The sequence below is a fragment of the Cyanistes caeruleus genome, chromosome 30, assembly GCF_971803275.1.
Source record: "Cyanistes caeruleus chromosome 30, bCyaCae1.hap1.1, whole genome shotgun sequence".
Lineage (NCBI taxonomy): Eukaryota > Metazoa > Chordata > Aves > Passeriformes > Paridae > Cyanistes > Cyanistes caeruleus.
The window spans coordinates 1,878,989-1,894,430 of NC_141730.1; the positions used below are offsets into that span (position 1 = coordinate 1,878,989).

Consider the following 15,442-nt stretch of genomic DNA (forward strand, 5'->3'; position numbering starts at 1 on the left):
TATGTCCCCTTCGTGTGTCCCACCTGTGTTTTTCATTCACGTGTCCTCTCCGGTCCCCCTCCGTGTCCCCCCCGTGTCCCTCCAGTGTCCCACCGCATGTCCCGTGTCTATCCCACCCATGTGTCCCACTCGTGTCCTCCCTCTAGGTGCCCCTCCCGTAGCCACCCATGCCTCCCCCGGTTCCACCCGTGATCCCCCCTGTGTCTCCCCGTGTCCCCCTCGCTTTCCCCCCCCATATCCCTTCGTGTCACCCCACATTCCCCCCGTCCCCCCCGGTACTACATTTCCCAGCATCCTTCGCTCCCCGCTGCCTCGCTCCGCCATTGGCCGCTTCAGGACGCGCCCAGCGGCGGCTTCTGATTGGCTGTCGCCGCGGCAACGGGCGGCGGGGGGCGTGGCCGGGGCGGCCCCTCCCGCCATCGCGGGTTTGTTTGCGGCCGCCCGGCGGCGGCGGCCGGAGCCGAGCGGACCCGGACGGACCCGAACCGACCCGGAAAGAGCCGAACGGAGCCGGGAAGAGCCGAGCGCAGCCGGGAAGAGCCGAGAGCGGCCGGCCGGGCATGAGGAACGGCGGGACGCGGAGCCCCCCGCGCCCCCCACCCGGGGCCGGTGCCCCCGGGGCTGCCCGGCAGAGCCCGCCGGTCCGTGGGCCCCGGTGACGCCGCGGGAGCCGCCGCAGGGGGGGCCTGGGCTATGCGGTGGTGGCTGCGCGCCGCCGTCCTCAGCCTGCTCGCCGGAGCCGGGGGTGAGGGGCCGCCCCGGGGAGCGGGGGCGGGGAGGGCGGCGGGGCCGGTCCGGTCGGTGCCGGCCCGCGGGGCTCGAGGGTGGGGAAAGGGTCCCGGTGTGTCCCGGCGGGGCCGGTCCGGCCAGTGCCGGGTACCGGGAAGGCGAGGGCGGGGTGTTCCGAGGGCAGGGGAAAGGTCCCGGTGTGTCCCGGTGTGTCCCGGCCCTATCCCGGTTCCTCCCGGCGTGTCCCGTCTCACCCGTGCCGGTGCCGGTCCCGCAGGCAGCGGCCGGAGCGAGCCCCGGGCCGTGGTGGGGCGCGTCGGGGGCAGCGCGGTGCTGGGCTGCGGGCTCCTGGCGGCACACGAGGCGCGCCCGCCGCTCTACGTGATCGAGTGGGTCCGCTTCGGCTTCGTCCTCCCCATCTTCATCAAGTTCGGGCTCTACTCGCCCCGCGTGGACCCCGAGTACGCGGGTGAGTCGCGGGGACGGGGCGGGCGGGGGGTCCCGGGGTTCCCCCTGGGGTGTCCTGTGTCTCCACTCGCTGTGGTTGGGTCCTACCGGGTGCTGCTGCTGTTGGACCACCTTAGCCCCACTGCCGGGGAAGTGGGGGGCTCTTTCAGGGGTCTCGGGGGGCGGGAGGGGACGGTGAGGGAGCAGGGAGGTCCCTGCAGCAGGTGAGTCCCGATCCCCATCCCCAGGGCTGGCAGGAGGGATGGGGATGCCCAGCTGGCAGATCCCTGCCCAGCCTGGCAGCAGGAGGGATCCCCACGGGGCAGAACGTGGGAGAAGCCCCCCCAGCCCACCCCCGTGGGCTCTGGCTGCCGGGGCATCTCCCGCAGGACGGAACGGCTCTGCGCTGGCCGTGTCACCCCGGGCCGGTGCCACCGGGGTGCCCGTGCCAGGGCTGCGGGCGCTGCCTCGGCCCGTGCGGGTCGCCTGAAGGTTGAGGCTGGGGAGGGGATTTCGGGGGAGCTGCTAATTGGAGCAAAGCTGGGCCGGGGACGGGCTGGGCGTGGGAGGGGGATATTCGCTGCTTTAGCGGGTATTTAAAGTGAGCGGTGGCAGAGCCAGAGGAATCCCAGCGAGAGGATCCCTGCGAGCAGGGAGGGGAAGGCCACAGGAGTGTCCCCTGGGGATAGGGAGGGCCAGCAGCCCCTGGGTGATTTGGGCTGAGCCCAACCCCGGCGTTCTGTGCCAGCCACGCACCGAAATCCGTGCTCTGACCATTTCCCGGGGGGCCGGATCATGCCCGGATCACGACCCAAACCCTGCTGCCAAAATTGTCCCCTGCCTAAAAATCACCTCGGCTGGGACATCCACTCTCCTGCTGCCCCTTCCTTGGCCGAACGAGAGGGCGCGGATTTTGGGAGACACCCGGGGACGCTTTCAGCAGCTCCGAGTTAACTCTGGGGGAGCAGCGGTGACAAGGAACCCCCCGGCCAGGAGCTGGCACCTGCTCTCCCGGGAGGCCCGGGCTGGGCTCCGGTTACCTGAGCTCCGAGGGGCCCCGGGGCTGCCGCGGCTCCGGTTACCCAGGAAGGGGCTGGCAGTGTCCTGCCGCCCCCCCCGGCTCCCCTCGTCCCCGCCGCCAGCTCGGCCCCGGGGGCTGCGGGAGCAGATTGGGATCAGGGCTGGGGGAAGGGGCTGGTGGCTGGAATGAGGGCGAGCTGGGTGGGCAGGGGGGGCTGGCGGCCGTCGCCATGGCAGCGGGGCGGCTTGTTTTCCATCCGCCGGGAAGGGAGGGATGGGGCGGTGGGTGCAGGGCGACGCCAGCCCCCTCTGTCCGGCGCTTCCCAGGTGGATCAGATCAGGTGTCACCCAGCGGGGACGCTGCTGTCACCGGTGCCCCTCCTGGGGAGATCTGGGCTGTCCCAGGGTGGGCTGCGCCTGCCTCTGTGACAGCGCTGGGGGGGACGGGGTCGGCTCTCCCCTGGGTGCCAGCACCACCCACGGTGTCATGGGCCACTGTCCCCTGCCCTAGAGCAGGGTCGGTGGTCTCTGGCCGGGCTCAGGTCCCCCCTCCCCGGCTCTGTCCGGGTTGTGGCGGGGGCTGCAGCCCCTTTTGTGTCCCGCTGAATGTCGGTTGCCAGGCGCGGGGGGATGCTGGGCCACAGGGTTTTGTTTTTGCAGGGTGGTGGAGGAGGAGGAGGAGGAGGGGGCTGGGGCCGGCACAGGGGGATTAAGGGGAGGCTGAGGGGCGTCCCCAGGCCACTCTGATCCCTTCCAAAGGGACCTTTGTTCGGGAGCCGGCTGCTCCCGCCACGCCTGGGGCTGGGGGCTGGCAGCTGCTGGCGGGGCCGGGCTTCCCAGAGCTTCCCAGAGCTTCCCAGAGCTTTCCCAGAGCTTCCCAGAGCTTCCCAGAGCTTTCCCAGGGCTTCCCAGGGCTTCCCAGAGCTTCCCAGAGCTTTCCCAGAGCTTCCCAGAGCTTCCCAGAGCTTCCCAGAGCTTCCCAGAGCTTCCCAGAGCTTCCCAAAGCTTCCCAGAGCTTCCCAGAGCTTCCCAGAGCTATCCCAGAGCTTCCCAGAGCTTCCCAGAGCTTCCCAGGGCTTCCCAGCCCTTCCCAGGGCTTCCCAGAGCTTCCCAGGGCTTCCCAGTGCTTCCCAGAGCTTCCCAGAGCTTTCCCAGAGCTTCCCAGAGCTTCCCAGAGCTTTCCCAGGGCTTCCCAGGGCTTCCCAGAGCTTCCCAGAGCTTTCCCAGAGCTTCCCAGAGCTTCCCAGAGCTTCCCAGAGCTTCCCAGAGCTTCCCAAAGCTTCCCAGAGCTTCCCAGAGCTTCCCAAAGCTTCCCAGAGCTTCCCAGAGCTATCCCAGAGCTTCCCAGAGCTTTCCCAGAGCTTCCCAGAGCTTCCCAGAGCTTCCCAAAGCTTCCCAGAGCTTCCCAGAGCTTCCCAGAGCTTTCCCAGAGCTTCCCAGAGCTTCCCAGGGCTTCCCAGAGCTTCCCGGAGCTTCCCAGAGCTTCCCGGAGCTATCCCAGAGCTTCCCAGAGCTTCCCAGGGCTTCCCAGAGCTTCCCAGAGCTTCCCAGAGCTTTCCCAGGGCTTTCCCAGGGCTTCCCAGGGCTTCCCGGAGCTTCCCAGAGCTTCCCAGAGCTTTCCCAGAGCTTCCCAGGGCTTCCCAGAGCTTCCCAGAGCTTTCCCAGAGCTTTCCCAGAGCTTCCCAGAGCTTCCCAGAGCTTCCCAGAGCTTTCCCAGAGCTTTCCCAGAGCTTCCCAGGGCTTCCCAGAGCTTCCCAGGGCTTCCCAGAGCTTTCCCAGAGCTTCCCAGCCCTTCCCAGAGCTTCCCAGCCCTTCCCAGAGCTTCCCAGAGCTTTCCCAGGGCTTCCCAGCCCTTCCCAGAGCTTCCCAGCCCTTCCCAGAGCTTCCCAGAGCTTTCCCAGAGCTTCCCGGAGCTTCCCAGCCCTTCCCAGAGCTTCCCAGCCCTTCTCAGAGCTTCCCAGAGCTTCCCAGGGCTTCCCAGCCCTTCCCAGGGCTTCCCAGAGCTTCCCAGGGCTTCCCAGTGCTTCCCAGAGCTTCCCAGAGCTTCCCAGAGCTTCCCAGAGCTGTCCCACTTCCCAGGACCCGGCGTGGGAGCCAGGGCTGGGGTGAGGGCTGGAGGATCCCTCATCTCAGAGTTGTAGGGTGAAGGCAGAGGGGTGGGAGACAGCTCCGGGCGCTGTGGGAAGGTTTGCACGTGGGGTTCGCAGGGCTCAGGGTGGATCTCGGTGCCCAAACCCGCCTGCCCGGCTCCTGCCGCTCCTCCTCCTCCTCCTCCTCATCCTTGCCGGGCTCGTCTGGCGGGACACGGAATCGCAATCCCGCTGCCGGCGGCGCCCGTGCGGTGCCAGCCCGGACTCGGGTGCCTCGGGCAGTGCGTGGGGACAGTCTGTGACACCGGGCAGAGCCGGCAGCGCGGTTCCCCAAAACTCCTGCCTTGGGGTCCCCTCGGGAAGCTGCTGGTCCGGGGAGGCTGGTAGAGCATCGTGGGCTGCTGTGGTGTTCCCGGTGCCGGGATTGTGCCCCTGCCGTGGTGTCCCGGGTCACCTGGCATGGCCCGGGGGTGGCCGCGATGGGAGGGCCGGGCCAGGGGGTGCCGGGGGGATGGATGACCAGGGAAGGGGGTGCCCCGGGCAGGGGGTGCTCGGGATGGGGGTGCCCGAGATGGGAGGGGTGCCCGAGACAGGGGGTGCCCAGGACAGAGGGTGCCCGGGACACGGGGTACCCGGGACAGAGGGTGCCAGGGACAGGGGGTGCCCGGGACAGAGGGTGCCCGGGACACGGGGTACCCGGGACAGAGGGTGCCAGGGACAGGGGGTGCCCCGGGACAGGGGGTGCCCGGGACAGGGGGTGCCCCGGGACAGGGGGTGCCCGAGACAGGGGGTGCCCCGGGACAGGGGGTGCCCCGGGACAGGGGGTGCCCGAGACGCGGGGTGCCCGGGACAGGGGGTGCCCGAGACAGGGGGTGCCCGAGACAGGGGGTGCCCGAGACAGGGGGTGCCCGGGACAGGGGGTGCCCGAGACAGGGGGTGCCCGAGACAGGGGGTGCCCCGGGACAGGGGGTGCCCGAGACAGGGGGTGCCCGAGACAGGGGGTGCCCCGGGACAGAGGGTGCCAGGGACAGGGGGTACCCGGGACAGGGGGTGCCCGGGACAGGGGGTGCCCGGGCATTGGGTGCCCGGGACAGGGGGTGCCCGAGACAGGGGGTGCCGGCGCGTTCGTTGGGGGCCGCTGGCCGCGCACCCCGGCCTGGGCTGAGCCAATTGCCCGCTGCTCCCTGAGCCGATTATGGCTCTGATAATAGCCCGGGGGATTAACGGGCTGCGCCCGCTCTCGCTTCGGCCCTTATCCCTCTCCTCATCAAAGAGGCCGTGGGGCTGGCGCGGGGTGCGGACCCCACGGCCTGGGGGAGCCCCGGGCACCGTGTCCCCCCGGGGAGCTGCAGAGCTCGTTCCTGCGGGGCGGGCGGGGGTTCACCGTGACCCCCCCGTGCCGCGGGGAGCGGGGCCGGTGCGGGGGTGCCGGGGCTTAGCGGGGCTCCTAAGGGTGAGAGCGCCGGGGGGGCTGCCAGGGGGAGGGAGCCGTGGGGGAAGAGTCTTTGGGAAGAGTGCAAAGGGGTCGGGGGAAGGGGTGTGCAGGGAGGGGAGCTGGGGCCGGTCCTGCCCAGCCGCTGGGAGCGATGCTCGAAGCGCCCGGACCCCCCGTGCTGCGGGACCCCGCCGAGGCCACACTGGGCGGGGGCGGGTGACAGAGCCACTGCCACCTCCTGTCCGTGTCACCCATGTGTGTGGTGCCGATTGTCGCTGTCACCAACCTCTGGCACCGCCGTTCCCAGCCCCCCGTGGTGCCAGCGTGGGCGGACACCCTGGGGAGGGGGAGGTCCCCGGGAGGGGGTGACCAGAGGAGGGGATGGCCCCGGGACAGGGTGACCCGGGGAGGGGGTGGCCCGGCGATGGGGTGACCCGGGGACGTGGCTGTCCCTGAGCCGCTGCCGGGCTCGCAGGTCGCGTGCGGCTGGAGGAAGGTGCCTCGCTGCGCCTGGACCTGCTGCGTGCCGAGGACCAGGGCTGGTACGAGTGCCGGGTGCTCTTCCTCGACCGGCACAGCACCGACGCCGACTTCCAGAACGGCACCTGGATCCACCTCACCGTCAACGGTACCGGCCCTTCCCACCCTCACCTGCTCTGCCCACACGTCCCAGGGCTGGGGGAACAATGGGCTTCCACACCGAGTCAAGCCTGGTTTGGGGGTGAAGGTTTGGATCTGGATTTACCTTCCAGCACCCCCCACCTTCCTGGAGACCCCCCCTGCGTTCGTAGAGGTGCGGGACCAGGCTGCACTGAGCCTCACCTGCAGGGCTGTCGGCAACCCCCAGCCTGTTGTCACCTGGAAGAAGAGTGACCTGCCTGTCCAGAGCGGGGACACGGTGCAGGTGAGGGTGACAAACCACACCATGGGGCACAGCCGGGGTCTCGTAGAGCAAGTGCCCATCCCCACTGTGGTGGCACCTGCCTGCTGCCACCACCCCGTTCACGGGACACGTTGCTGTCCCTTGGTGGCCGTTGCAGGTGAGGAATGGGACGCTGAGCATCGCCGCCGTGGAACGCACCAGCGCCGGCACCTACACGTGCCACGCGTCCAGCAAGGAGGGCACTGTCACCCACACCACCCGTGTGCTCGTGCAGGGTAAGGACAGGTGATCCCCCAGCCCTGCCCCGTGGGCTGGGCACACAGAGGGAGCCGTGGCACGGTCGGTTTTGGGAGCAGCTGGGGCCGTCCCCTGTCCCCAGCCCTCACTGCCCCTCTGCCTGGCACCCCCCCAGGGCCGCCCATCATTGTGGTGCCACCCCAGAACGTCACTGTCAACATCTCCCAAGATGCCTTTCTGGCGTGCCAGGCTGAGGCATATCCAGGGAACCTCACCTACACCTGGTTCCAGGGCAGCAGCAACGTCTTCCACCTCAGGTAAGGCAGGAACGGGGATGGCAGCGGGGCTGCTCTGCCCTCCAAACCTGGCCCCGAGTGCCAGGGACAGCCTGGGTGTGTGGTGGGCACAAATCCACCCCAGGACAGCAGGGATAGTCCCAACTGTGCCACTCACCGCTGTCCTGTCCCTTCCCAGCCACCTCCAGGCTCGAGTCCGTGTCCTGGTGGACGGGAGCCTCCTGCTGCAGCGAACGACCCCGGACGACGCTGGCAAATACACCTGCACCCCCAGCAACGGGCTCTGGAAGCCTCCTTCTGCCTCAGCCTTCATCACAGTGCTCTGTAAGTCCCCCCCTCCTGCACCCCAGGCCGTAGGGGTCGCTGCTGTGGGGGCTGTGGTGGGAACAGGGGTGGCCCATGGGGACCCCAGCCCCGTGTGTCCCCGCAGACCCAGCGCAGGTGACCACCATGCTCCCGGAGACCCACCTGCCCAAGGGCATGAGGGGCGTGATCCGCTGCCCCTCCAGGGCCAACCCCCCCCTGCTCTCCGTCACCTGGACGAGGGACGGGCGCCCGCTGGAGCTGGACAAGGTACGGTCGCTCCCACCCTCACCACCCTTCCCAACTTCCCAAATCCCTCCTCCTCCTCACCCAGTTCCCCTCTCCCAGCTCCCCGGCTGGTCCGTGCGGCCCGACGGCTCCATCGTCATCGCCACGGGGAATGACGACGCGCTGGGGCTGTACCGCTGCACGCCCTACAACAGCTACGGCACCGCCGGCGAGTCCCGGCCCACGCGCGTCCTGCTGAAGGTGAGGAGCCCCTCGGGGTCCCCTCCTGGCTCTGCACCCCCTGACAAACCCCCCAAACTGTCCCTCTGCCTTGCAGGACCCTCCCGCCTTCACGGTGCGGCCCAAGGAGGAATATTTCCAGGAGGTGGGCCGGGAGCTGGTGATTCCCTGCACGGCTCACGGGGATCCCCCCCCCAGCATCACCTGGGTGAAGGTAGGGGCTGCTGCTTTGGGAGGCCAGCTGAGCCCCCCCAGTGATGGAGATATCTTTTGGCCTCCAGGGCATCATTTTTGGGGTGGTGTCCTTGTCCCTACATCACTCCTGAGGCTGTGTCCCTGTCCCCACCAATGCTGCACCCCATCCCAAAGTGGGGTCCCATCACATGGCTCCTGAAGGGCCTCAGGTCACTTTGCTTTGCTCTAAAAATGTGGCAAAGCCCAGCCCCAGGGTGGTGGGTCCCCCTTTTCAAGTCCCCTCGTCCCCAGGGTGGTGGGTCCCCCTTTTCAAGTCCCCTCGTGCCCAGGGTGGTGGTGTCACAGTCCTGGCCCTGCACGGGGGTGGCTTGCTGGTGGCCCCCTGTCAGTGTGTCCGTGCCCCACAGGTGGGCAGCGTGGGGAAGAGCAGTGCCCAGGTGGACAGGAACAGCAGCCTCGTCCTCCACCCCCTCAGCAAGGAGCAGCACGGAGTCTGGGAATGCACGGCCACCAACCAGGTGGCCAGTGTCACCGCTGCCACCTCTGTCCATGTACTGGGTGAGCTGCCCGTCACTGGTGGGCTGGGATGGTCCCAGGGTGGGCAATGCAAACCCCACCCTGTGCTGGAAGGGGTGGTCAAGCCCCTCAATGTGACACTGCTGCCCGCCAGGTACCAGTCCCCACGCCGTCACCAACGTCTCCGTGCTCCCACTGCTGCTGGCAGCCAACATCTCCTGGGAGCCAGGCTTCGATGGAGGCTACTTCCAGAGGTTCAGTGTCTGGTACACCCCGCTGTGAGTGCCCACCCCCGCCGTGTCCCCCCAAAGGACCCTCAGCTCCGGGCTGACACGTCCCTGTTGTCCCCAGGGTGAGGTACCCGCCGCGGGCGCACCACGACTGGGTGTCGCTGTCGGTGCCGGCGGGGGCTCAGCACCTTCTGGTGGAGAACCTGCAGCCAGACACCAGTTACCAGTTCAGCGTCCTGGCCCAGAACAAACTGGGCAGTGGCCCCTTCAGCCAGATCGTCACCTCCGTGCCCAGGGGTAAGGGGAGCTCCCCAGAACACCCCCGGTACCCCCAAGCACTCCGGAGGTTCCTGTTCCCACCTTGTGTTCCCACCTCCGCTGTCTCCTCAGGCTTCCCAGTGACCACAGTGCCTCCGGAGCCGCCGGCCATGACCGTGCACGTCTTCCTGTCCCCACCCCGGGCTCTGACGGCCAACGAGACCGTGCGGGGGGTTCTGCTGCGCTGGGACCCCCCTGCCCGCGCCTCGGTGGCCCTGAGCGGGTACGCGCTGGAGCTGCGGCAGGACAAGGGCGGCTGGGAGGTGCTGGAGCGCTCCATCCCCGGCACTGACACCCAGGTGCTGGTGCCAGGGCTCATCAAGGTGAGCTCTGATCGGGGTGGGTTAAGGTTTGGTGGCCACTGTGGCCGCGTGGTTCACGGCCCTGCATCCCCCAGGACGCCTTCTATGAGTTCCGACTGGTGGCCTTTGCTGGCAGCTACATCAGCGACCCCAGCAACACGGTGAACGTCTCCACGGCAGGTAAGGCCGGGGACAGAACCCAGGGGTGCAAAGCATCCAGATTCCCAAAGGAGAAGCCTCTTCATGCTGCTCCTACCCCCGTGTCCCTGCTGCTAAACTGGGGTCAGAGCAGGACCCCCAAAGGTTAAAGCTGGGGCAACGGGTCTGCCTTGGCTTCAGCCCCACAGACCAGAGCATCCCCTCTCCATGGTCCCACCAAGCGCAGAGCAGCCCTGGTGGGCCAAGAGCTGAGGTTTTGCTGTGTCCCCGTGCTGCTGGTGACACGTGGTGACACGTGGTGACACGAGGGGGGCTGTGCCTGCCTGACGGGGTGCCCCGTGTGCGGCAGGGATGGAGGTGTACCCGTCCCGCACGCAGCTGCCGGAGCTGCTGCCACAGCCGGTGCTGGCGGGGGTCATCGGGGGGATCTGCTTCCTCAGCGTGGCCGTCATCTTCAGCACCATGGCCGCCTGCATCATGAACCGGCGCCGCGCCGCGCGCGTCCGCAAGCGCCGCCAAGGTACGGGCACGGGGACAGGACACGGGGACAGGACACGGGGACAGGACACGGGGACAGGACACGGGTCAGCCTGGGTGGGGACCGAGTGGGTGCCGCCGTCTCCTCCTCATCACGTTTTGAGTTGCTCGCCGTGTGATCCCCCTGTGTTCTCATGGCCTTCCAGATCCACCACTCGTCTTCTCCCCCAGCAAGAAGCTTCCACCTCCACAGTAAGTCGCGCCACGCCATTGCCACGCTCTCTCTCCCTGTCCTGCCGTGTCATCGCCGTGTTCCCTCCATCCCACTCCCCTCCTGTCCGTCTCCCACCATGCCACGATCCCTCCCTGTGCTGCCATGCCGTGCTCCCCCACATCCCATTCCCTCCCTGTCCCACTCCTGCCGTGTCACTCCTCTGGCTTCCACTCCCCCACGTCCCCTCTCATCCCACTCTGGGCCGTGCCACACTCCCCTCCCTCTCCCACTCTCACCATGTCATGCTCCCCTCCATCCCTGTCCCTGTCCCACTCCTGGCCATGCCATGTTCCCATCCCTGTCCCTCTCCCCCCATCCCACCGCACTCCTCATCATCCCTCTGCCACCGGCTGGGGGCACAGGGACAGCCTGGGGACAGCCACCCCCTGCTGCCACCGACCAAGGGTGTTAGGAGCAGGGTGCTGGGGCCGGGGCTCCCCCCACCCGCTCCCTCCGGGCACTTTTGGCTGGAGAAAGGATCGGGAAGCGCAGGAGCAGGGCTGTGAGGGCCCGGGAGCACGGCTGGGGGTGCTGCAGCTGCTGCCTCTCCCTTGCAGCAATGCTCGTGGCCCTGGTAGCCCCGACAGCACGGTGAAGCTGAAGCTGCAGCCGTCGCCGTGCCGGAGCCTGCACCGGACGCTGCTGTGGGGTGAAAAAGCCGGCACCAGCCTGGGGCTGAGCATCGCCGGCTCCCGCTACCCCGGCTACGAGAGCCGGGAGCACGTCCCGCTGGAGCGCATCTGCCGCGGCCCCGACGGGCGCTTCGTGGTGGAGACCGACCCGCGGCCGGAGCCGGACCCTCCCCGGGACCCCCTGGAGCCCTACCACCAGCTGCCCGCCGAGGAGGATGATGAGGATGAGGAAGAGGAGGAAGAGCCCGTGTGGCACAGGGGGGTCTCGCTGCGCCCCCGGCCCGCGGGGCAGCCCCGCCGGGGTGCCCGGGCCTCCAGCCACCGCCACGGCCGCTACTTCGGCTACGGCAGCAGCAGCAGCCCCGTGGACGAGGCCGTGGCGTTGAGCATCACCGATGTCAGCCCCGTGGCCTCCGCCGCCGCCACCCTGCCTTACAGCGCCGCCCAGGAGCCCCCCGGGCCCCGCCACGGCCCCCCCTGGGACTCGCCGCCCCGCCAGGGCTCCCCCCCGCCGGCCACCGCCCCCCCGGTGTCCCCTGGCCCTCCGGCCATCAGCGGCATCCTCCAGTACCTCAGCCTGCCCTTCTTCAAGGAGATGTGTGTGGACGGCGACTGGCCCCCCCCGGAGGAGCCGGCGGAGCCCCCCGGTGCCGGCGCCCGGCCGGAGCCCCCCGCCAGCCCCCCGAGCACGGGGCGGACGCTGTGCCCGGACTGCATTGACACAAGTGCCAACGCCACCTCCCCCGCCGCCACCGCCGCGTTCCTTGAGCCCCCCCGGCTGCCCGTGGGCCCCGCCAAGGCCTCGCTGCCCGGCTCCCCCTCCCGGCCCCGCTCGCCCAGCCCCGGGGCTCCCCCGCAGCCGGCCCCCCATCTCCGGACTGAGGCCCCGGGCCGGCCGCCGGACGCTGCGCCCCCGGAGAAGCTCCCGCGGGGCAGCCTGACCAGCCAGAGCAGCGGCCGGGGCAGCGGCTCCTTCCTGCGGCCCCCCTCGCTGGCACCGTCCTTGGGGGGCACCTTCCTGGGCACCCCCTTGGGGGACGGGGGCAGCTGGCACAGCGGGGGCTCGGCAGCAGAGGAGGGACGGGGCAGGACGGATGCTGGCGCCGGGAAGAGGTGAGCCGTGGGCAGGGCGCTGGGATGAGCTCCTGGAGCGTGCTGGGACAGCTCCGGGCCTGTCCCACCGAGCTGGGATGGGGTGTCCTGGCACGGAGCCACCTCCCAGCTGCCTCCCAGCCCTGCAGTGCCCTGGGGACACCCCCGCGCTGTCCCCAGAGACCACTCCAGTTGTCCCCCAGCATCCCTGCCAGCTCCCCCCTGTCCCCACAGCCCTCGGGGTGGTGCCCCTGATGCTCATCCCTGGGATCTGACGCCTTGGGATCGGCCCCTGACACCCATCCAAGGGGACTTGTGGCTTGGGGGGTCTCTCCTGGCATTCATCCTTGGGGTCTCATGGCCATCCCTGGGATCTGACACCTCAGGGTCTGCCCTGACCTCCCTCCCGGGGCTCTCGTATCCATCCCTGGGGTCCCGAACCCATCCCCGGGGTCCCGAACCCATCCCCAGGGTCCCACACCCATCTCCGGGGTCTCACTTTTTGGGATCTCCCCTGGAGCCCATCCTCGGGGTCCCACACCCATCTCCGGGGTCTCACACCCATCCCCAGGGTCCCACACCCATATCTGGGGTCCCACACGCATCCCCGGGGTCTCACACCCCTCTCCGGGGTCCCACACCCATCCCCGGGGTCCCGAACCCCTCCCCGGGGTCCCGAACCCATCCCCGGGGTCCCACACGCATCCCCGGGGTCTCATTTTTTGGGATCTCCCCTGGAGCCCATCCTCGGGGTCCCACACCCATCCCCGGGGTCTCACGCCCCTCTCCGGGGTCCCACACCCATCCCCGGGGTCTCACGCCCTCGGGCCCTGCCCCTCGCCCCCTCCCCGCAGGAGAAACACCTCGGTGGACGAGAACTACGAGTGGGACGCGGAGTTTGCGCTGGAGTCGGAGCTCCTGGAGGCGCTGCAGCTTTACCGGGGCGCGGTCCCGGCCCGGCCCGGCTCCTCCATCGCCCTGCGGGACCTGCAGCGGCACAGTGAGTGCGGCCCCCCCGCGCCCCCCACCCCCGTGCCCAGGGCCCCGTGGCCGGCCCGGCGGGTGCCGCGGCGGGGCCGGACGCTGCCTCTCTCCCCGCAGAGCCCGGCTCGGCCCCGGTGAGCTCGGTGTCGGCGGAGGCGCTGGGGACAGGGGGTCCCCCGGAGCGCGGCCAGACCCCCCGCCCCGAGGGGCCGGGGGCGCGGCGCCGCAGGGAGGGGACCCAGCAGCGGCGGCAGCGGGTGGGTGCCCGCGGGTGCTGCTCCGAGCGCTTGGAGCTGGCCACGCTGCTCTAGGAACCCCCGGGACCCCCTGGGATCCCCCGGGTGAGGGCTGAAAGGATGGGCGGGGGGGAATAAAGAGGCGTGAGAGCAGCTCTGGCTCCTGTTGGGGTCGCCCAGCATCCCCAAGGCATCCAGGGCTCTGCCACTTCTCCCCTCCTTCTAAACCTTCCTTGTGCTCCCTGCAGGGCCCCTGACCCCCTTTGTTCCCCCCCGTCCATCCCCACCCACCCCTATCACCCCACCACCCTGCAGGCCCCTGTGTCCCATGTCTTCTACTCCATCCTACCCCCTCTCCCCCTCCGTCTTCTTGGTGTCCCCCTCCCACCTCATTCTGTTCTCCCCCCATTCTCTTCTGTCCCCTTCATCCCCTGGCCACAGCTTCCCATTCCCCACTCGCATCTTCCCAGCCACCCCCCATCAATTCCGCCCCCCCATCTTCCTGCTACCCCCCCATCTTCTCGTGTCCCCCCACGAATTGCTCTGTACCCCCGCTTTCCTCCCAGTCCCGTTTCCCTCATCTCTCCCCTCATCCTCCTGGTGACCCTTCCTTGGGGTGCCCCCCCCATGCTCTGGTAGCCCCCCATCTTCTCAGTGTCCCCCCTCCCCATCTTCCTGGTACCCCCGCCCATCCCCAACGGTGTTCCGGGGTGGCCGCCATTCCCTGTCCCCTCTCCAGTGTCCCTGTCCCCTCTCCAATGTCCCCAATTTCCGCAGCCCCCCCCCATTTCCCTCCCTCGGTTCTCCCCATCCTCGTCCCCCCCCCCCCGGGGGGCGGGGCTTGGCGGCGGCCCCGCGCGCGCGGGAGTGGGCGTGGCCCCGCGCGCTCATGCCCTTATATGGTCACGGCTCGGGAGCGCGTCACTGGAGGCGGGGGCAGACGATGACGTCACCGGGGGGTCGCTCGTAGGCTCTGGCGCGGGTCATTTCGGGTCGCGGACAGCGGGGTCCCGCCGTGGGTCACCCCCTCCCCCCCGTGCCCCCCATCGCGTCCCCTTTGTCCCCCCGTGCCCCCATAAGTTCCTCCTGTGCCCTCTTGCCACGCCCACTTCATGTCCCCTCCGTGTTCCCATGATGTCACCCCGTCACATCCACCCCTTGGCGTCCCCCATCATGTCCCATGTGCCACTCCCTGCCCCTCCTCCTTGTCACCAAAGCCACAGGAAACAGCACCCGAAATCCCCAGGGGACACCCTCAACACTTGGGGGGTTCAAGTGGCCACACGCACCCCACCCTGTGGCACCCATGGGTGCGGGAGGGGCCCGGGGAGGGCAAGGGGACACTTCTGGGCTGGCCCACAGCATGGCAGTGCCATCACAGCCGAGCTCCGGGTGGGCTGGGGACGGTGGCTGCTCGGCTGGGTTCTGAAGGGTGGGTGGGGTGACGGGGACACTGCAGCCGTGGCCCTGCCACTGCTCCCGGAGGCGCCCGGTGGCCTTGAGCCGAGGTTTTGTTTGTTGTTTTGATGGCGTTTCCCATGGAAACGGGACTTGAGCAAACGCCATCGTCTCTCCCGGCGCCACCAGGGACACTGTGGGTGCTGGGGAGGCCACATCCTCCCCCCCTGACCCCGAGCTGTCCCCCTGCCACCAGAGCCAGGCCCTGGTTGTCCCCATCATCATCATCATCATCATCACAACAGGGCCATGGCACCCACCACTGTCCCCTGGGCATTGTCCCCATCACAGCCTCGTTCCTGACTGCTGCCATGCCAGGTTCTGTCACCACAGCCACTGCCCCCACCAGAACCCTCAGCCTGTCCCCACTGTCACTCAGCCACCAAAAGCCACTCTGTCCTCACCTCAGCCACCACAGCCACTGCACACAGCCCTGTGTCTGCCTGTCACCACAGCCACTGTGTCCCTACAACAGCCACCCCATCCTCACCTCAGCCACTACAGTCATCCTGTGTGACACCAAACAGCCACTACAGTCATCCTGTGTGACACCAAACCTCAGCCACTACAGTCATCCTGTGTGACACCCGTCACCACAGTTATCCCCCATCCTCGCCTCAGCCACCACGGCCACCCTGTCCCAATGCAGCCCCTGTGTCCC

The 15,442-nt window shown here is 69.1% G+C and overlaps 1 protein-coding gene across 2 annotated transcripts; it reads left to right on the forward strand.

The window, feature by feature from the left end:
• The first annotated feature begins 360 nt into the window (after window positions 1-360).
• Window positions 361-13,476, forward strand: IGSF9 (immunoglobulin superfamily member 9). 2 transcript variants are annotated; one of them, XM_086866272.1, is made up of 20 exons: window positions 361-745; window positions 1,007-1,198; window positions 6,197-6,349; window positions 6,474-6,625; window positions 6,762-6,879; window positions 7,017-7,158; window positions 7,316-7,461; window positions 7,568-7,710; window positions 7,789-7,929; window positions 8,006-8,122; window positions 8,511-8,661; window positions 8,774-8,873; window positions 8,971-9,146; window positions 9,240-9,490; window positions 9,565-9,649; window positions 9,978-10,148; window positions 10,312-10,357; window positions 10,937-12,124; window positions 12,958-13,103; window positions 13,205-13,476. In XM_086866272.1, exons 1-20 carry the CDS (start codon window positions 694-696, stop codon window positions 13,396-13,398), a joined length of 3,864 nt encoding a protein of 1,287 aa, XP_086722398.1. In that variant the 5' UTR covers window positions 361-693; the 3' UTR covers window positions 13,399-13,476. The 2 variants fall into 2 exon arrangements, with proteins under 2 accessions (XP_086722398.1, XP_086722397.1); XM_086866271.1 differs by having other exon boundaries at window positions 363-745; window positions 8,774-8,897.
• The last annotated feature ends 1,966 nt before the right edge of the window (window positions 13,477-15,442 follow it).

What these genes read in the sequence shown, in the direction of transcription:
- IGSF9 (XM_086866271.1), top strand. Translation starts at nt 694, where the DNA reads ATGCGGTGGTGGCTGCGCGCCGCCGTCCTCAGCCTGCTCGCCGGAGCC. An exon ending in GATCCACCTCACCGTCAACG is followed by an intron (nt 6,350 to 6,473) that starts GTACCGGCCCTT and finishes TTTACCTTCCAG; the next exon opens with CACCCCCCACCTTCCTGGAG. An exon ending in AAGAAGCTTCCACCTCCACA is followed by an intron (nt 10,358 to 10,936) that starts GTAAGTCGCGCC and finishes TCTCCCTTGCAG; the next exon opens with CAATGCTCGTGGCCCTGGTA.